The sequence below is a fragment of the Colossoma macropomum genome, unplaced genomic scaffold (assembly GCF_904425465.1).
Source record: "Colossoma macropomum unplaced genomic scaffold, Colossoma_macropomum, whole genome shotgun sequence".
NCBI classification, from domain to species: domain Eukaryota; kingdom Metazoa; phylum Chordata; class Actinopteri; order Characiformes; family Serrasalmidae; genus Colossoma; species Colossoma macropomum.
Genome location: NW_023494809.1, coordinates 14,945,172 through 14,966,781, shown reverse-complemented (window position 1 = coordinate 14,966,781; position 21,610 = coordinate 14,945,172). Strand labels below are relative to the sequence as shown.

The 21,610-nt window shown below is 38.3% G+C and overlaps 1 protein-coding gene across 1 annotated transcript in view; it reads left to right on the top strand.

The window, feature by feature from the left end:
• The window catches only part of ncoa2 (nuclear receptor coactivator 2), a 109,114-nt gene extending 89,775 nt beyond the window's left edge, over positions 1-19,339 (top strand). The window contains 9 exon segments of the mRNA XM_036558537.1: positions 333-560; positions 1,520-1,655; positions 2,833-2,989; positions 3,932-4,231; positions 5,572-5,649; positions 6,110-6,596; positions 11,138-11,315; positions 13,169-13,385; positions 16,496-19,339. Coding sequence (XP_036414430.1) covers positions 333-560; positions 1,520-1,655; positions 2,833-2,989; positions 3,932-4,231; positions 5,572-5,649; positions 6,110-6,596; positions 11,138-11,315; positions 13,169-13,385; positions 16,496-16,507 — 1,793 coding nt within the window. The 3' untranslated portion in view covers positions 16,508-19,339.
• The last annotated feature ends 2,271 nt before the right edge of the window (positions 19,340-21,610 follow it).

Here is a 21,610-nt window from a genome sequence, read left to right as displayed (position 1 = left end):
AATTATGAGGTTTTGGTACCTAAAACTGCACAAATGTAAGATAGATATGTCATTATTCTAAAATACTTTGTTCATTGAACTTTTTTCCCTTTTACAGTTTTGTATTTCATTTTTTGGAATTGCTGAAAACTATTTTCTACTATTTCTGCTCTTTTCTTTCTCTTGCTTTCTCTCGCTTTCTCTCGCTTTCTCTCTCTCTCTCTCTCTCTCTCTCTCTCTCTCTCTCTCTCTCTGTCTGTCTGTCTGCCTCATTCTCTCTCGCTCACTCCCCCCATCTTTCTCTATCTCTCTCTCTCTCTCGCTCTCTCTCTCTGTCTCTCTCTCTCTCTCAGTAATGGCCGGTGCTGGTGGTCGAGCAGGTCTTCAACAGGATGTTTGGGTGTCTCAGGGGTCCGCAGCAGTCAGCAGTTCCGCTTCTCCTGCTGTTCCCTCCACTCAGCCACTCCAGCAGGGGGCAGTGCAAGGCTGCATGGGCCAGAACACTGGGCCCAACATGGCCATGAGAGGCAGTGGGCAGCCGGGGCCCAGAGCCATGCTGCAGGGTCCGATGATGCCCAATGGTAGGTGGACACGCACGCACACACACACACACACACACACACACACACACACACACACACACACACACACGAGTCCAGTCATAAAGACATAACCATGTCTGTGACTGTATATCAGGGGTACGAAAATTGTGGTTACGTAACATTTGTTCCTTGTTAAAGACTGGATAAACAAACTAACATAAGAGAATGATGACAACAGTTGCCTTTAAATGTTTAACTGTTCATAATTTGTTCAACCATCTGATAAAATAAAACGCATCAAATGTACCCTCATCGAGAACTTTATTAGGAACAATGAAAATACATCTGTATGAAAAAATAAAAATACATCTGTATCTATGTAGAGTGCTAGTTAAATATCAAGTTTTCCTGTTTCCATGTTGTCAATCAACCACTGTGGTGTCTGAAGTTTGCTTCTTTAGTTTTAGCACTGAAGCTACAAGGCTAATGTAGCAAAAAGTAGTGAAAGCTTATTAGCATGGCGCTAACTGCATGCCTAAATTATCACACACTCCTCTCAATTGTGTGGAGCTGTTCACTAATGTCTAATAGAGTAAATTATCTGGTTTCTGGCACTGTTTCTGACACTCATCTATAAATATGAACTAAAGTACAGACAAAATTTAGAATCCAACTATATGATGTAGTTTTGTCTGTTTTTGTCCAGCAGACTTCAGAAAATGAACACCTCTTGGCTGATTGTCTTTATCTGGCACACAGAGATGAAACCAGTATAAATCAGTTTTTTTTGCTGAATTGTCACTTTAATATCTCCGTGTGTATGTCCATCTCAGTGTTATGTAGATTTGATATCTCGGCGTTTCCTCAAATGTCCCTGTATTTCCTATGAATCAGTAATATTAGGTTTTTCTACTTTTCAAACCTCATTGTGTTTTCTTTTATAGTATATCCTATCTTACATACCTGTATGTGTTTTCATGTATCTGTTTGTTCTCCAGCCCAGTCGGACATGGACATGAGCATGGCAGGCCCCCCGTTTCCCCAGCAACAGCAGCAGGCTCCGCCCAATCAGACGGCTCCGTGGCCGGACAGCATGATGCCCATAGAGCAACTGCCCTTTGGGAACCAGAGCAGGTAAACAACTTCATTACTGTCACTGCCACCGCTGCCCTGCTGTACACACATTTATCCAGCGTTTACACTTAGTGTCTACGCTACACTACAGCTAGACAAAATCCAAAACACGTGCTTAAAAACACAGTCTTTCTGTGAGCTTTGTCTATGTGTGTGTGGTGTACCTAAATAGGCTTAACAGATGCAATGTACTATGTCCCAGTCATGCTCTCTAGCCATCAACAATTAATTATAGTACTGTGATGGCAGGCAAGCAAGAATCGCTTTCAGAAAGGAAAAATAAAGGATAGAACTAGGGGTGGGCATTTCGGTACTTTCAGATTTTGGCATATTTGGAAAATATTTGAATACCCCTAGAAACAAACGTATAGGAATCTACTGTCTACTGGCTACTGTCGGGTACGTCAAAAGGCGGTGCACAGAGACAATAGTGCCATTCAACATCTATTATTTGTACTGTATAAAACCCAGAACCACAGATCTATAGTAAAGGACATAAGGCTTAAAATTTACGCTGAGAAAAGGCAGCCAGTGTAAAGTAACATAAAACAGACAAAGCTAATCTTTTTAACTCTGCTAACATAGCTACATTATGTTTGATCTCATGGTTAGATGGGAAACAGTGAGTTTGTGAAAGGTTTGTGTAATACCAAGCCTGACAAATTCATTATATGATGCTGAAAGTTTTAATGCATTAAATCCAGGGCTGTGCACATCGGCTTGACCACGCAGAAGCTGTTTATTTTTGCTTTATTGTTAGAGGTGAAATACAGAAAACCAGCCTCTCTTGGACTGCCATGCAAGATTTGTTTGCGTTTTTCCTTTTTGCACCTTTCAGAAATAGTTTTCAGAAGCGGAAAAAGCAGAAACTCAGTTGCTGTGCCTTTCATAAAATCCCCTTCTTTTTATATAAAGGAAAGCAGTCTATGTATTTTTACTTATTTGAATGAGACATTATTGCCAGACTAATACCTGCAGGTTTAATCAATTAATCAAAGTCATAATGGACCAACATAATGAAAATTTGTTGTAGCTGTAATTAAATCTAAATGAGTAGAGAGTTTGATGTTTATCTGTGGTTTTCTTTGACTCTTTCTTTGAATAGATGTCCATTCTTAAGAGTTTCAAATTTAGAATGCATACTTAATCTTCTCATATTCCTCTTTGTTTGTGTTAGGCCTGTGTACAGTACCCCTCAGGAGGACATTCTTTGTCCAGCTGAAGGTCCGGCTGATGAAGGGACGCTGCTCAATCAGCTCTACACGGCGCTGAAAGACTTTGATGGTCTTGAGGAGATTGACCGAGCTTTAGGCATTCCTGCGTTAGTGGGACAGGTACAGCGTCATTCAGCTCCATCCACTCAGCTCTGATACTGAGGGGATCATGTTTTCAGAATCACTTTAATTTGCCAAGTATGTTACACATACAAGGAATTTGTCCTGTTTCAGAACCATCAGACCATCACTGCATTCCTGTCTGACTGTAGCATCTCACTCCTCACATGCAAAACACATACAAACACATCTTATTCTACAAAAATAACCCACATCCCATAACCAGATTATACATCTCTCTGTTTGTTTTAATGTCGTATCTCACTCAACGTCTAGCTATCAGTTTATCTTTCTTGCTATATGTCTGTATGTCTGTTTGTCTGTCAGTCTATCTGTATATTTAGCTTTAGGTCTATCTGTTAGACTTTTCAGACAGTTTAGGTAGACAGACATTTGGCTGTCTGTCTGTCGACCTATCTGTATATATGTTTAACTGTCTTTCTGTCTGAATGTCTATCCAGCTATCTTTTTAGCTAATATCTGTCTGTATATCTGTCTTTCTGTTTATCTATCTGTCTGTCCATGCAGCTATATAGCTAGCTTGCTTTGAAAGTGCAGAACAGTGCAGTCTGCATTAAACATTGTTAGTCTCCATGTATTTCTTCATAGGGAGAATTTTGGTAGTTTTAAATTCACTTAAAGCTGTAAATTAAGTGACAATATCATGTTTTGACTGTACACAGCAACTACAACTCTTGCTTAATCATTTGGAACATTACCGTATTGTCAAATACAACTGAATATGGGGGCGAGATGACATGCTGTGCTGCACAACCAAAGTGCAGCACCTGACTTGTTGCCTTAGGCAAACATTTAATCCTTGAGTAAAAAGGCTGTTCATAATGTAAAACATTTGTCTGCTAATTGACCTGCATCTCTGTTTTAGTCACTATTGCTGTACTGACTTAATTGATGAGTTAATTGTAGTGTATGTTCTCTCAGGGTGGTCCTGTAGAGCCTGATCAGTTCCCCGGTCAGGATCCGAGCCTGCTGATGGATCAGAAGCCCCCCATGTTCAGCCAGCAGCAGTACGGCCCCCCGCAGCCCCACATGGCTCAGGGTGGTTACCCCCCTCTTCAGGACCCTGCCGGATTCCACAGCATACCTGGAACCCTCGGACAGCGGCCTGGATTCCCCATGATGCGCATGCCGTCCCGACCGGGCTTACGGCCCACTGGGGTCATGCCAAACCAACCAAATGCACTCAGACTGCAGCTACAGCACCGGCTACAGGCACAGCAGGTATACTCACAAACTGCAACAGGAGCACACATGACATTGGTTAGAGCATCTGGAGAGCTTTGTGATTGGTCACATCTCTCACTATGGGGCTTTAGCGTTTTGTTTTGGGCCAAAATAATCCAAAATGTGTACATAACAGCTGCACATTTAAGGTGGAACAGAAAATACTAATAAGTAGTGGATTTCAGCCTTGAAGTTCTTAGCTATTTAATGCTAAATTTTCTCAGTTGTTCCACTGCATTGCTAAAAAGACTCAGTTCTTAAGTCGTTCTTTGAGCTACTACTTTTATATTTCATCTCAGGTTACGTACTTCTACTTTTAGTGCAGTTTTTACTGGTCTTTGGAAACCTCAAGCCCTTTTGGGGCTAATGCCCCCTGCTGGACATTTTATGGAACTGCTGCTTGACCTTATTTTGAGTTTTATTGTTCCCAGCTCTGATTTATGATTCAGATGTTAACCACACTTCTTATTTTATTCTCAGTGGAGAAGACAAGCATTCTGATGAAAGTAATATAGCACTGAGTACATCATTTCAGTTTAGACCAAACACCATTTCTGGCAGAGCAGCATAAAAACAGACACTCTTCAGTTGCATTCTGTGGAATCAAAATTGCTTAAAATGAGAGTTTAAGATAAGAAAAGGCCAAAGGATGCATCAACATATAAAGGGGAATTCCACCAACAACAGTCATTGAGAGTGGTTTAATGTGAAATGGTTCGTTCATATTTCCTGACAGTGGTGGTGATAGGAACAAAGGGTGGTAATGTCTGCAACACAAATATTGCTGTTTTGTTTACTATCCAAAACGGCCAGTGAATCTACATGCTTTCTGAGTTTACCCCTCCAGTTTTAAAAAGTGTATGTTTCAGGCCAAAACCTCAAAACTATTGTAAAACAATGTCCCAGACATCAGGCAGTGAATTCATAAACATTTCATGTAATAACGTTCTGTGATGAAGCTTTTAGAGGTGGACGTCTGGTTCCTATCACTAACGCTGTGAACAATTATGACTTGGTAAGTTTCTCTAGAATGGAGCGTGTCAAACTAAACTACTCTGAACGACTTTGTTTATATCTGAATAATTTTAATTATGCCGAAAGTTTGAAAACTTTGTGGGTTTTCCCTTTAAGAAGTTGTTTGCCTGTTTGCCAGTTTCTTCCTTCTATGCTTCTGTTCATTTCCATTATCCATATATTTATTATATTAATATTTGAATCAACTATAATCTGTGTATTAAACTAGGCTGAGTTGGCCACTTTATCAACACATTGATAAATAAGTCAAGTAATATGTTTTGAGTGAGTCTGTTAACTCTTTCTCTCGCTCTGTTTTTCAGAATCGTCAGCCGATGATAGCTCAGATGAGTGCAGTGTCGAACATGAACCTACCTCTAAGACCTAATGCTCCAAATCAGGTTCGTACTGAAGCAGAACAGTAAATAGAGAGATGTGGAGCCCTGGATGAGTATAATAATTTAGCTCTGCTATGTTTGCACTTATCTCAGATTAAATCCTGATCTAGAACCCTCTCATGCTTCAGTTAAAGGGCCTATATCATGAAAAACGAATAAAAAAATAGAGTTTGAGTTTGTACCATATTTACATTATTAAACTTGTTTAATAATGTAAATTATTAAGCAAGTACAATACAATATAGCACAATACAATAATACAGTTCAGTAAAGTACAATAAAGTAAACATTAGTGCATGACTTTATTTATAAACTTAGCTGGTACAGTTGCTGTTGTTGTTGTTGTTGTTGTTGTTGTTGTGGTTATTATTATTATTATTACTATTATTACTATTATTATTGTTCTTGTGAAATATGCATTTCTGTTAACATTTACATACTTGTTTGTCTTGTCCTCTTTCAGGGGACCATAAACGCTCAGATGTTGGCTCAGCGGCAACGAGAGATGCTCAGTAATCATCTGCGACAGCGGCAGCTGGATCAACAGCGTCTGCAGCATCAGCAGCAGCATCCGCAGCAGCAGCAGCATCCACAGCAGCAGCGGAGCATGGCAATGCGTACCCCCGGTCTCAGCATGCCTCCCAACCTGCCGGCTGGCGCCGGGGGTCTGCCCGGGGCGCTAAGTAACCCCCGGATTCCGCAGTCCAGCGGCCAACAGTTCCCCTACACGCCCAGCTACGGTACCGGCCTGGCCTCTCCTCCGCCCTCCACCAGCCCCTTCTCCCCCGCGTCCCCCAACCTGCCCGCCCCCCAACTCGTGCCCCACGCCCCCCTGCATGGCTCCCAGATGACTCTCGCTAACCAGGGGATTCTGGGCAGCGTGGGTGGACAGTTTGGGCCTGTTATGAGCCCCCAAATGCAGCACAGTGCCTTTCAGTTTCCCAGTCCAGGTATTCACTGCCTGACCTTTCTCTGTGTGTTCGTGCTGATCCACACGCACAACCATAGGCTAATGATTTACTTCATTTTAAACACAGCGTACGTGTGCTGCTTATTATCGGAAGGATTTAAAGTTTTCTTTACCAGGGGTAGAATATTAGAATACATTTAGCCAAAATGCTAAAATTGCTACAGACTCTACAGTCAGTTTCTGGCATATCATGTAAATCGTTGGCACTTAAAGAAAACTGAAGAACTGCATGTTTTGTTAGCTAACTACGTCAAATGATGTGGTCAGGTTTCAAGGCATTTTGCTGGGTCCCTCAGAGCCACATCTCCAAGCAAAGTGAGCGTACACCAGACTTATTCTGTTCCTAATTGAGCACACATTACAGTCAGCGTGAATTCAGGCAATTTGATAATGTAGTGTGCAACAGTGTTAGCTTACGTGTAGCAATAGTCCTGTTTTGACTTTGTAATTGACAGGATTACAATTACGAGGGGAAAAATGTACATACGACAAAGTGTATGAGCTTCAGAATGTTTTTGTTTACCGCAGGGCATGTAAACGTTGTTTTTGCCCATAGAGAAAAAACAGCTTAGACCCGCAGTTCCTAATATGGGCATGACTGCAACTACAGAATGACGACACAACTTCAGAGGTCCACACAAAATAATACCAAAGAAATTATATTTATATTTATTATATAAATGAATAGGGGAAAGCAATGTGTGAAAGGCAAAAATAAGTTTTGGGTCCATTTTCTCCATTTCCGTCAGGCAGGTTGCAGTTTTAAACTGGAGTGAAGCGGCTCTCGGTTCTAGATTGTACGGTTATGTTATGAATTCGAGCTACCTGGGTTTACGGCTTATCCAGTAAGAAAAGTCTAAGGTAGAACTCGATTTTGTCCAAAAATGTACATTTTATACCTGTAAATAACATGGACCCCCCCAGTCCAAGAAGATTTGTCATACCAAACATTGTGTTGCCATTGAAGCCTGCATCAGCGCTGCTATGCTGAGTGAGCAGCCAGCCAAAACTGGATTAGCAAGCCAACATGGGACCCCCAAATACCAGCACACTGTATATAAATTTATGATGCAAGAGAGCTAGCACCAGTCACAGAAGCAAGTTTTTATTGTTTCTCTTTCAGTTAACAGCTAATTAAATCGCTGTGCTTAGTTGTCATCAGTATAAAGTTTATTTAAGCAATTAAAGACATTTTCATCTTGTATTACAGGAAAATGCAACACAAACAGTAAGTTCTCACCTTGCATGTGTCATGTCATGTCAGGCATCGCAGAGTGTTTACAACTTGCAACCATCACTTCTGGTGTGAAATTTGCTTATAAGGCTTACAAGCTGAAGGAGATGGAAGCTGCTGTTCGCAGGTTTTGTTTTGTAGTTAGTTCTACGGCTGAATGCTGGTGGAAAGGACACCAGCATTTCTTTTGAAATGAGGGGTGTTGGAGGGAAGCTTGTCCCCCTTTGCTGCAGTAACAACTTCTACTCTTCTGAGAAGGCTTTACACTAGATGCTGGAGCATTGCTGTGAGGAAATTGAATGCATTCAGCCATAAGAGCATAAATGCAGTCAGCTACTGTTGGATGATCTGTTCTGGATCACAGCTCTTCCCAAAGGTATTGGATAGAGTTCCATTACTATAGAGAACACGGCCCCACTGCTCCATAGCCCAATGCTGGGGCACTTTATACCCCTCTAGCCCACACTTGGTATTGGACAAGGTGACCTTATTGATGTACAGGGCAAAGAAGGGCTAACAAATTATACAGAGATACAGAAGAAAATGAATGTGTAGGTTTCTGTTATCGCACCGGACCGCCGTAAAAGCAGTGTAATAATTCATTTCGAGGACTTGTACAACCACCATCTGCAGGACATGCAGGGTGGCCAATTTATGCACACGTACGCATTGTTTAAAATAAAGTTAAACTGTTTCTTAACACTCTCACACTAACACTCACCTGCCTACAGCACTACAGACTCATCAGTGTGATCAGACTCCCTAATGAACAAACAATTATCCGCTAATTACTGATAGCCGCTGCTGATTAGCGTGGTGTAATCGGTACTGAGAGAGAAATCGAGATGCACTAAATTCAGTTGCCTTCTGTTCAAACTAAAAGCCCACTTTTAGGTGGTTATCTAGTTAATAAACAATCAAATCTGTATCAGAATCAGTCAGCTTTATGATAAGTGGTTAGATCCAAAGTCAATTTCAGTTATGGATTTAGATCTTTAAAATGGTCTTTGCCTTTATAAGCATGCCATTTTTATATTTAACCTTTTGGGCCCTGGTCCTTATTGTTTTTTTAGTCTTAAAAACCAGATTTGTGACTATGACTAGATATAATTAAAACATTTTGTGTGAATAAAATAAGTATAATAAAGTATAATTTTTCTAAAAAAAAAAAATTCAGTAACTACAAAGAAACATAGTGTATGAGTGTCAGAAGCTAAAGTGTGGGAGTTTAAAGGATCAATTTAGTTAGCATAGCTGGTGCATCTTTAGATAAACAATTTAAATGTAGAGTTCTTCCTCTAGAGGTGTTAAAGCATTTTTTGACCACTAGAGGGCAGCAGTGCCTTAAATACCTGAACCAAATGAAGGGAAGGCAGACTTATAATAGTTATTTGACTGATAATTATTACAGTAGATATTAAGAGATAATTAAACGCATGTGATATATGTGGATGCTGTATGTAGATGCTGTAGTTTAAAAAAAATGGCTGGCAGCAAGAGATTCACTTTTGCTCTTACAGATCAAGTGATGGAGGTTTACTGTTAGTCTGATAGTAGTAATAATGACAATTCTTTCAATTTATATAGCATCTTTTTCAATGATGTTCAAAAAGTACTGTACATGCAGATTAAAACAAGGTAGTAAATGAAAATAAAGGAAAGTTAAATAAGAATAATAAATGTCATTTCCAGTGTTCTAAGTGCAGTCAGTCCCCATGTGAGATGGTTAAATGTAGGATAAACATCATTAAAACAGAACATAACTGTGTTTCTTGCAAGCTTTATTCGTTACCCTGCATTCTTATCTGGTCTTTTGATTCTCTCCTAGTAAATGTTTAAATTTGCAAATTAGGTACTGCTGAATTTAGTTAAGAATATCATAGGAGGGAATCAAAAGACTAAATAAGTATAAAGGGTAAACAATACAGTTTAGAAAAAAGTTCAAAATAAAAGGCTAATTAAACATACTAAAACTTAAAGTTTGTGTGCTCAGTCTGTGTTCATGTCCGCTCTGTGTTGCTCTATCAGTGTTTGTGAGCTGCTGACTGGCTGATGGTGTTGAGTAAAGGCTGAACCAATCATACAGAGCCCCCATCCACCCACCCCCCACCCCCGCTGCCCTGCCCCCTGATCGCCCCCTGCTAAAGCTAACCTGCATGCTAACCTCTGTCGTGTATCATGTCCTCCTTCTTAACTCTTCTGTATTCTTTCAGTAGCACCTCATAACTCCTGTGCTTCAGCTGTGATTATGCGGCTCCATGTTGGGACGTGGAATCTTCCTAATTTATCATTTCTAAATCTAAAATTAGTCCAATTATAATTGGGTAATCTAAAACAATTGTAATTTTAATTGTGCGCTGTGTTTGTGAGTGTTTGTATGTCGTGAACTAGATTATTTTTGGTGTGGTTGTTCTGTCAGTTTATAAGTAATTCTGCACTGATCAGTCTGTGAGATCTAAACCAGTCAAGTGGCACTGTGACCAGTGAGCCCAGTTCAACAACAGCAATAATAATAATACTATTAATAGTAATAATAATAATAATATTTTTTTAAATGTTTGATAGCAGCAATATCCAGCATTCGATGAGTTGAAGATTTAGAATTAAGTCTGTCAAACACACTGTAGTTTGCTTAGAGCTTCAAAAACTAGAAGAATAACTTCAAAGGGGAATTCCACCTATTTTTTTAAATGCCTGCATAATTAAAGTTGCAGTATGTAAGATATGGGGATTTGGACCTGTGTAACTGCATGTAAGGTACGGCAGAACTTTTGTAACATGGGTTTACTTCTGACTTTTTTCTCCTGGCACAGTAGTGCTACTTCTTTGGATTTTTAACAAAAAAAAATTAGATAGTGCAGCTTTAAATGGTTAAGGTGTCATACAGAGTGTTTTGATGTGAAATGCTCCATTTCAGAGAAACCTAACTAGTAAGAATTGTTCACAGCGGTGGTGATAGGAAGCAGGCATCCATCTCTAAAAGCTCCCTCACAGAAACATAGTAAATGAAATAGTTATTGAGTATACTGCCTGATGTGTGAAAATTTTATGATAGTTTTGAGAAGGTTTAAAACGTTTGCTGAAAAATAGTCCCCAAAGAAGGTTTTTGGTTTGTTTGTTTTGTTTTTTCCCAGATTGTCTTCTGAATGACTTTGTTTACATCTCCACTGCTGGGTTTTGCAGGAATTTTGAAAATTTGATGTAATTCCCCTTCAAAATCCACTGAATAGCAAGGACAGTGCAGTGAGGAACAGGTGTAATGTCTATTCTGTGGGTTTGTGTATCAGGAATGAGTCAGCAGCCTGATGGAGGATTCGGTGGTGCTGCAACCCCCCAGAGCCCCCTCATGTCCCCCAGAATGGGCCACGCCCAAAGTCCCATGATGCAGCAGGCCCCAGGCAACGCCACCTTTCAGTCTTCTCCAGATATGAACGGCTGGACACAGGGCAATATGAACACCAACAGGTACCAAGACACTGCACATTAGCAGCTGCTGCTATTTTATCTTACATTTGTTTACTAAAATCTAGGGCTGGATCAAGTATTAAATAAAATCTGTTAGATTCACTAATTAAACTATTCAGAAATTTGCCATTCACACAAATGATACTACTACCACTTTTATGAAACCATGCAGTTCCATGTTTCATCAGTCTGATGGTAACACTGACCAGCAGCTGCCCACACTGTCTGCACAAAGTTCACAATTCTTTAGAAAATATTTTGTTATTATTAATACTAATTGACACAAATAAGTATTCTGCCATGAAATAAAACAGTTAGGTCAGAGTGTATATCACTGTGCACATAATGAAGAATAAAGTGATGTCATGACATATTGAAATAACTATCAGCCAAATCATCAGTTCGAACAATCACATTTGGTCATAATAATATTAAACACATTATAAAATTGTCATTTTGAAAAAAGAAGGCTAAAACTAAGCATTTCGGTCCAGAACGTCACATTATGCTCATACTAAAATGAATTGATTTTTCTGTGGTATTAAGGGCTACCGTAATCGTACCTAAATTGTGCAGCCACATCATCTACGAAAACACAAAAAGCGGTTCAGACACTATATCAGCTGATACTCTGTACTAAAGGACTCGGAATAAGTAGGGGGCAAGAAATGAATCGGAACATTCTTAATGAAACTGTTATATGGGGCCTGAAGACTAAAGAGTGTTAAAAACTGAGTCATTTTCTATATTAAATTTGTCCAGAATAGTCTACCGAAAATATCCAGTTGAAAGCGGTCACGTAGTCTGCAATGACCACTTATGAATGACAGCAGAACTGATAGTAGTCAAACACTGAAAAGACTGTGTAAGGATCGTCCAATCAGATTAAAAGCAGGTTTTTAGGGAAAAAAAGGTTGCACTAAATTTAACATGTGCTTCGGTAGACAGTGCTGTTTCAGCAGCTTAATAAACCTTTGTTGTGTATAAATGTAGTCACTCAGCTGCTCACTGACGAAAGATAAGAATGTTTTTATTTTTTAAAAGCACTGCTTAGAAAGATGCTGTCTTGCACCGCTCGTCGTGTCTAAACAGCGCAGCAGCCTGTTCAGTGCTGCCAGTTTTTTGTGCAATTGACCGTCTGTCACGTATGAAACGCTGAACGCTGTGCTGACATCATGCATTAAGTCCGTTAACCAATGAGAACTGAACAAAATGGAAGGTTAATCATTTTATACGCATTGACATTGTAAAAAAAAAAATTAAAGCTTCTGCTTTATTTTGTTTTATGTGTGGTATTAGAGCACCTTCAGAGCTCTCACATGTCCATGTTTATTCATAACAATACACATTTTTTTTCTCATTGGGATCTCATATATATATATATATATATATATATATATATATATATATATATATATATATATATATTAATCATATATTATTAATTAAAATATATGTACATTCAAGTAGCAAAAATACATAAAATGCTCCTAATGCTAAAACTAATTTTAACTGGTGTTGAAAAAGGAGGCTGTTCTTTGTGTATTCTCTTAAGAGTGCTGTTTTCTTATATTGCTCTCTATCTTGCGGTTGTTTCCTCGTTCTCCCTCTCTCATGGCAGATCACCAATTCAACTCACTCAATCAGCCAAAAAAGTGCTGATTAGGACCTGGGTGCTGCACATATCGCACTGACTTGCAGACCCAAAAAGTTAAAAACTCCACTCTTAACTCAGGAAGGGCTCGTTAATGATCTGATTAGTTGGATCAGGTGTGTTGTTAGCAGGAAAAGCACCACAATATGCTTTTATTTAATGCTAATTTTTGTTCTCTCTCCCCTGCTGCTCTCCTCAGCATGTTCCCGCAGCAGTCTCCACCGCAGTTTGCTCAGCAGTCTAACGGCGGAGTCTACAACGGCAGCGGGATGAACCTGAACGTCTCCATGGCTCCCAACTCCAGCAGCATGAACAACATGGCCCCCAACTCCAACAGCATGAGCAGTATGGGTCAGATGAGCAGCCAGATGAGCTCAGGGCCCGCAGGCAGCATGGCCAACATGGGGCCAGAACAGGTCAGCATCACTCTTACGCTCAGAACACATAAGCCAGGCTAAAACCGACTGTTCGGTTTACATGGAAAAGACATGTAGAAGCAAAAAGACTCCTTTTGAGCGAGAAAGTCACCTAGAAAGTGGAGCTAAACTGCTATAGGCTGAATAGTTGAATATACAGTATGTAAATAAGTTGGTTCTTGACAGGCTGATTTTTGCTGTTTAGTTTCCCTGTTTAAACTGGATGGACTAGGGTATGTTTGAAATGCTAACAGTGCTTACATATTGCTTTATACTTTATAAACTCCGTATAAAAGTGAGAGAAATACGCTTTTCCTCGAAGTGGGCCTATTAAAGCAAAAAGAAATCTGGTCTCGGAACTTAGTTTACCCCCCTTACACCAAATGTACTCCAACAGCTAGGACATGTTTGGTATCTCAAATTTGCTTCTTTAGTTTTAGCACTGATGCTTCAAGGCTAATGCCCACCAATTTGCATGGTGCTAACAATTAGAGCTTTAGTTTACACCAAAATTGTTGTACGCTTTGACCAAAATGCTGTGTGTTTTGCCCAAACGTGATTGCTCCAAGCAGATGCTATACTTCTGACCTCAGCCCCTAATGGGCATATTTAAGCAACATAGAGGTCAAAGGTTAAACAGTATCACAGTGCTAAAAATTCTATTTGGACTGAAAGCCTGTGGGTAAGTCATAGACGTGACCTCACACCCTGATACCTCATCACTAACAAAGCACTTTTAAACTCTACCGAGGTGTCCTTCTCAGATTTATTGAATGTTTTCCTTTACTAAGTGTCTGGGCCCTTGATTGGTCAGTTTTCTATAAAACTAGCTCATTAATAATTCACTGTAATTAGTGTGTGTGCAGACAGAGTGATGGAGCTGGAAAAGTGCCTTTGGTTTAGTCTGAAAGCTGTTACAAACGGAGCCCGACATGAATGGAAAAAGTGAAATATTGACACGATTTTTTTGCATCAAAACTAAACACACCAGATACGATACAAATTTCACCATGTTGTTCGCACCGTGGTGGGAAAAGAAAACAAACAAACAGTCATCTTGGTTGTCCCAATGCCAACGCTAGAGATGAGAGTTCATGTCTCCTGTGAGTGTTCACAGTAATCGAACAGAGAGCGAGTAAAATAATGTCACACTTTTGCCATCCGAATAATTCCATAAAAATACAGTTAAACAGGATTAGTGTTCTTTAAGTAATGAGGATATCCATAGTATGTTTAGAAACCCATATTATCACAGTAACAGTGCTTTGAAATGAGTAGTTTTGAAATGAGGGTTTGAAACATTATAAAATACGCTATATGACCGAACACATCAATTATATTATAATGCATTTTCAGCATAAAAGCTTTAAGACATCTGGTGTGTTTACACAGCCTCTTGTGGCTTATTGCTCTAGAATGTCACAAGACATACAGACACACATATTCTAGAGACTATAGATGTGAACTGGCATTATTATAATTGTGGTATTTTAATAAACAAAGACACATTACACATTAAACGCTCAGACTTAAACGGCATTTTATTGCATTTTATTAATACTACTAAATTGTTGGCAGAAGAAGCATCTGATCTGAGCATGTGCCATAAAAGACAAAGTTTCTTCTTCACATTTTTTCTGTTTTACTACAAAAATTCAATCAGCCTAAGATTAGATTGGGAATAAAAGCCATCATCACTCTGGAATATGTTTTAGAATTAAAGGTAAATATTACTGATCTGTAGCTGATTAATGCGGCATCAGAACACAGTTCAATCTGATTAATCTCATTAGTAAGTATTATTCAATGCTGCATTCTGGTCCATCTAACACAGTGAACTTTTGAAATGTTTGCTTTGTTGTTTTACAGGAGCTTTTAAGCTTCGCTGAGCAGTATGAATATTTAACAGAGCTGCTGGCTGGATTGCGTGGGTTTGGTGTTTAGATGTCTCCAGCTGTGTTAGCTGTGCTCTGATTTATTCCCTCTCAGAGTTTATAGTAACTCCAGCAGCTCTTAATAATTCAGCATCATGCCATTAGAGTAGTTTTAAGGAATTATTACCGTTGCGATTGATTGTCTCTTGGTGGCTGAAGTTCGGCATTACGCCACTTAATTAACTGTGGGTGGGTTTACATTGAACTCAAAGTGCTTTTAAAGTCGTACTTTACCTCTGATGGCGTATTTCTATACGTTTTAAACTCTTTATTGGCCTTAATGGCACTATGAGTCAGAGCTCTAGAGCTGAATAGTGAGTAGTTAAGCTTAATAATACAGATATTGTTGAATAAGCATCACAGAATCTATCTGTTCATTAATAGGAAGTGGTTACTTGCTTGAATATATACATAAGTGTTATACTGCCATTCAAAATATACTGAATGTAATTTATCGTCACTGTGAGATGGTCAGATGAACTTTAGTTCCTTGCAGATTATAGCTCACCTGATCTGGCAAGTAAAAGTGACTCATTAAAGGTTGGGGCACAGAAATGTCTTTTGCAACTGAAACTTCTCAAAACATTTTATAAATCACTGTTAATGGTCAACAGTTATTTAATTGATTTATTTAATTGATAATACTATAATGCTCTTGTAAAGCCCATATTAAGACTGACCAAGCCAATAACAGGCTTCTCATTGCTACTGTTTTAAACATAAACTAGGGTTACCTGAGCATTGCAGCTGTAATGTACTTATCTTTTTTCTTATCGGTACCTCAATAATAAATCACTAATTAGCTCTAAGTAACAATACATTGGCCCACTGTTCTGAAGAGAAGATGTATATCTAATTAAAATATGTTCATTTCTGCAGCATAACTTTTGTTTGACTATGAACTGTGCTTTTTGATCAGTAGCGGACCTGATAGCCTGAGTCTCATCAGATTTCTATAGTAAAGCACTGGCTGCATGTCTTTATATCAGTAATAAATGATGTGCACAAAATTGCAGGCTTAATTTAAAAATGTCATATATGGGTTCTTTAATAAAGTCATAATGGGCAGCCAGTTAATTAGCAGTTTGATAAGGATAATTAGATTTAGGTGTTGCGATCTGTGCTTAAAGTGTTAAGTTTGAACCAGACTAACAGCACCTCACTGTGTGTCTGCAGAAGTACTGTTGACTCACAAGTGGAAGATGACTTGGCCTGCAGCGATCGAGTGATTTCCAGCAGCGGTCTGACCCACAGGGGCCCGAACCTGCCTGGCCCTCTCAGATGCTCCTGTAGGGGACCCTCCGGCACCGGAAACGCTCTGCTGCTCCCTGCTGGAGAACACAGGACACACAGGAACAGTGGGGGCGGGTGCTTTAGCTCTGAGAGGGGCTTTGTACACACACACTGATCTTTAGGACCTTGAGCTCCCCAACCTCCCTCCCCTCCCTGCCCGAAGCCACGGACCCCTGATTCTCTCACAGATGTGCGCTGAACTCCCCCATCAGTCTGTATCGCATTCACCGTAGTGTGACTTAGATCTCCCCCAACACAGAACTGAAACGGTGGAATCGGGATCCGATCCCATGAATGTATTCCCATCTCTCTCCTTCTGTCTCTCTTTCTCTCTCTCTCTCTTTCTCTCTCTCTGGACTTAAAAGCCACACAGACTCCTCCTCTGTTCCTGGACGCTCCTCTCTTCTCTGTCCACTTTCTGACGTTCCAAAACAGGCGAAGGAAGACGGCGCTCGACGTTTAGCCATTTTGCCTTTTTTTTTTAATCTTTTTGTTTTATTTTCGGGGTGAAAATAAAGATAAAGAATAAACAAACAAACAAAAAAAATGAAATGGCATCTGAGGACAGATAAACGGTTTGTAAAATTTAGACTTAATTTAGATAAGAGATTTATTGTGTGCTATATTAAAATTTTATTGTTATGTATAGTTTATTTTTTGTCTCTACTGAGCTAGCGATGAGAAAGTAATCACTCTGAGGTGACATGAGTGTGGAGTGACTGCGTTCAACTGTATCACTCTCTGATTTGGGTTTTATTTTGTTCTTTTCTTTTGTTTTTGGTCTTGTAGTTTCAGATTCCGAAATTATTTTAGGTTTTTTTTTTCTTGTGCTTAGCAGGTAGATTGTACATACCAATAACAAAAAAAAGAAAACAATGTTTCGTATGATATTTATTTTTGATTTTCCCCTCCAGCTTCTTGAACGAGAATGGTGTGAATTTTGTTGAAAATTTTGAGTGATTTTTTTTTTTTCCGGTACTAAAGCGTGTAAATGTTCAGCTAAATGCTTCTCAGCCTTTAAAACTCGAACCCGACAGCCATAAATCTGAGTGTTTTGATGCCGGCTGCTTCGGTGACATCCAGAGCCCGACGCAGTGTTTAGAAAAGACAAGCAATAACTATTAATAACTTGACAAAAGTTTTGCTTTTTTGTTTGTTTTGTAAGTTTTGTACAGAGTTTGCTTTCTCCGGATGCAGATTTTTTCCCTCCAGATTTCAAACCCAGTATTAAACACAGAGTTTTTTAATTGTGGTTTATATTTTTGGGGGAAAAAAAAATTAAAAAACATGATGTCCAAATCAGTATGTTCCTCAGCGATGGGTGGAGTTTGGAGGTTTGGACGGCTGTTTTTCTGATTTTATTTGGTTTAATTCCATCACTACAGATTTTATCTCTCAAACTGTATTTCTCACCCAGATCATTGATCGATTGATCATGTATTGATTGATTGAGTTGTTCAGGCCAGGCTGAAATGAAAAACTGTTTATTCTTTCTGATAGGGGGCAGCATTGGGCTTCTAGAAGGTTTTCCAGTAAGTATATCACCTTGGTGATTTCAGTAACACTTTCTTTGCAGGCTATTTACACAGGGTACTTTATAACACATGCATAAGCATTGAATAACATTAAAAAAAGTGAATATTTATGAGCAGCTTATGACTGTAATCGCAAGATGACATCAGATGCCGACATAAAGACCCTTATACATGACACAGAGGCACATTTGTACTATTTATAACACTGTTATGAAGCATCATTAGTAATAAGTAATGGTGTATTATGAGCAGAGGTCTAATTAACAACAGTTTATAAATGGAAGAGATATCTGTCACTTTGGTTTAAGTGTGAATCCCATGATATTAAGTCCATAACCTCATATGTCTCTTGTGCTGTTCATAAATACTGTTTCTTGTGAGATACATTAACAGTTCCGCATGTGTTATAAAGCTCTTGTGTAAATAGCTTTTAAATTAAGTGTTATAAACTAGCTGTGCTGTAAAGTCAATCTGAATGGACTCAACATCTCCAGCTGTTTATTGTGAAACTGTGTAAATTATTATAATCCATTATTCTGATTGAATTGGGGTGAATTTTTGGCTCTGCCCTTCATTTATCACCACTTACTCACTGAACACTCACTGTTTGGGTTGAACGGATTAGAAACTGATCTGTCTGTGAAGCTGCAGTGACTCCTCCAGAGCATTTACACAGTCAGATTATTGATTTTATGATTATTTATTTTTAAAATGTCACTTCTTTTAGCCGCAAACCTCCTGCAGCAGTGTCCAGTCCAACGGCCGGTCAGGAGACTTATGTGCGAGTGTGCATCAGGACCCTTGGCAAAAACCCAAAGATTGTCACAGTTTTTAAATAAATAAGCCATGAAGTGAAGGTGTGTGGGTTTTTTTGTTTTTGTGTTTCTAAGAGTTTTTATCAGGAATAATGATAATGAATTACAGTGGCTCTGATTCAATTTACGAACAGAATGGGTTTGAGTTTACCTAAAATTTAGATTTGTTTTTTTTTTTTCTGAGGATTATTGTCTTTTGTCTTTTTGTAGTCTGCCGATTTCGTAGAGCTAAAAATGCAAGAACCTGAAATGCTGAATTTTAGCAAACTGCCTTAGATCTGTTCTAATGTTCTAATGTCCTGTATATGAGCTACAAAACGTGTATGTATTATATTTGTAAAGTGAATCACAGAAATGAACGAGTTTCATCACCGCGACTCTTTCCTTTTTCGCTTTTTTCTATTTCATTCTCTCTCTTTCTCTCTCTCGCCCTCTCTCTGGATCTCTCCCTCTCTTTGCATCTCTTACTCTTTTATTCTCTGTATCTTTTATTTCTCTCCTCTCTCCTTCTCTCTGTATTTGTCTGTGTATCATCTCTCTTTCTGTATCTCATTTGTCTCTCTCTTTCTCTGAATCTCTCTCTCTCTCTCTGGATCTCCCCCTCTCTTTTCATCTCTTTCTCTTTTTATTCTCTGTATCTTTGTTTCTCTCCTTTCTCTCTCTCTATCTCTCTGGATCTCTCTTTTGGTATCTCATTTGTTTCTTTTCTCTCTCTCTCTCTCTCTCTCTCTCTCTCTCTCTCTCTCTCTCTCTCTCTCTCTCTGTATTGCTCTTTCATTTCTCTCTATCTTTCTGGTCTGTACAGGTGTTTATTGTATTAATTGATAATGATGAAACTGAAGCAATATTGTAATTTATATGAATTTTCTGGAGGAAGCTTACAGTGTTGCGCTTTGAGATGTATTATTATTATTATTACTATTATTAATATTAATATTATTTTTCCAGTTGTGTTGTTCACATTAAATATCATCTGTTCACCTGCAGCACTGTGTGTGTGTGTGTGTGTGTGAGAGAGAGAATGTGAGTGCGCGTGGACACGTGCGTGTATCGTTCTGTATTTAATTAACGGTTGTGTATAATTGTCATTTCCTGCTTTCACTCCATCGGACACGCATACACACAGTCTCGAGACATTAAGAGACTAAAAAGCTGAAGAATGATTACAGCGTTCAGAGGAGCGCACTCACTCAGATTGTAGTAATAATAATAATAATAATAGCATTAATTAGCAATAAAAGTAACAGGAAAGATAGTAATGATGAAGTTAGCGATTGTAATAATACAGGAATGATAATGGAAATAAAAATAATAGTAATAATAGTAGCAGTGATAAAAGCAATAGTAATAATTAGGTGTGGCGTAGATTGGGCAGCTGCACCTTTTTACACAATTTGTTCTGAATATTAATTATTTTACGAAGTTTTATTAGGGTTTATGTTATTGCTCTAAAATTAATCATTTTTGAAAAATATGATTTATAAAACATATTGTCCCAGCTGTTTATAAATCTTTTTTTTATTTAGCTCTATTTTGTGTGTTCTATTTTCATAAACATTTATTTTACGAACTTTAAATGGGTCAGTAAATGGTTTTGTAGCGCTATTTGTGTTATGTTTGTTTTATGATTTAGTTTATTTCCCAATTTTTTACGTAATCAAAATTTTGAAAATGAAGATAATTATATGTAATCACTTATTGTAGTGGCGGTCTTAAATTATTCTTTATAATTTTTTAAACTGGCTTTTAATGATAGTGAGTCTGAGAGTGCGTGATCTCTTATTTTTTTTCACAGATTTGAAGTTTCTTCTGTGAAAAATCAGTTTAAATCTGTTTTTAGGTTTAATTATTGTTTTGTTAAACGAATGAAATGAAACTGAAACGAACAAACAACTTTTTTTAATATAAATGTGTTAGTTATTTTCTACGAAACGAAATATGTAACGGGTTTATTTTAACGCCGTTTAAAAGTTAATATATCAAATTATTATTCAGATCAATTCGTTTTTAAGCAACTGAATCAGTAAATATATTCTAGGAATATTCACAAAATAAAAAATTAGAAAAAAGTTATAAATAAAAATGTAATAAATGGCACACCATCTTATTATAATAGTGATTGTAATAATATTAACAGTATACATGTAAATGCTGTATTTATTACACTGTTATTATAATCGCGGTTCTTTATTTAGATGAATATATGATGAAATCTGTAATGAAAATTACTATCGTGTTTTTATTTACATTACAGATTGCACTTATATTTAGATGTTAATTGGCGGAGTATGTTGGTTTACTTTGTGATGATGGTGGTGGTGATGATGAAGGTGGTATTGGTGTTGATGGTGGAGCACGTGCTGATGAGCCAATAGGAGCTCAGGCTGCGTTAGCCCCGCCCCATCACAGTCCAGCACACACTTCTCTCACACGCTCTCCGGCTGCAGTAGATCTGTGACTGAGTGTGTGTCTGTGTGTGTGAGGAGCTGCTGATTCTCTCCGGTGAGTTTAAACACACTCTTCTTTAAATTCTCAGAGAAATGACACTCACGCTTTTGAAATTTAAAAATATTCAGTTCTTTAATTACATACACATATATTATAAATGTACTATAACAACTGCTGCATTTATTTTACTTTAATCATCA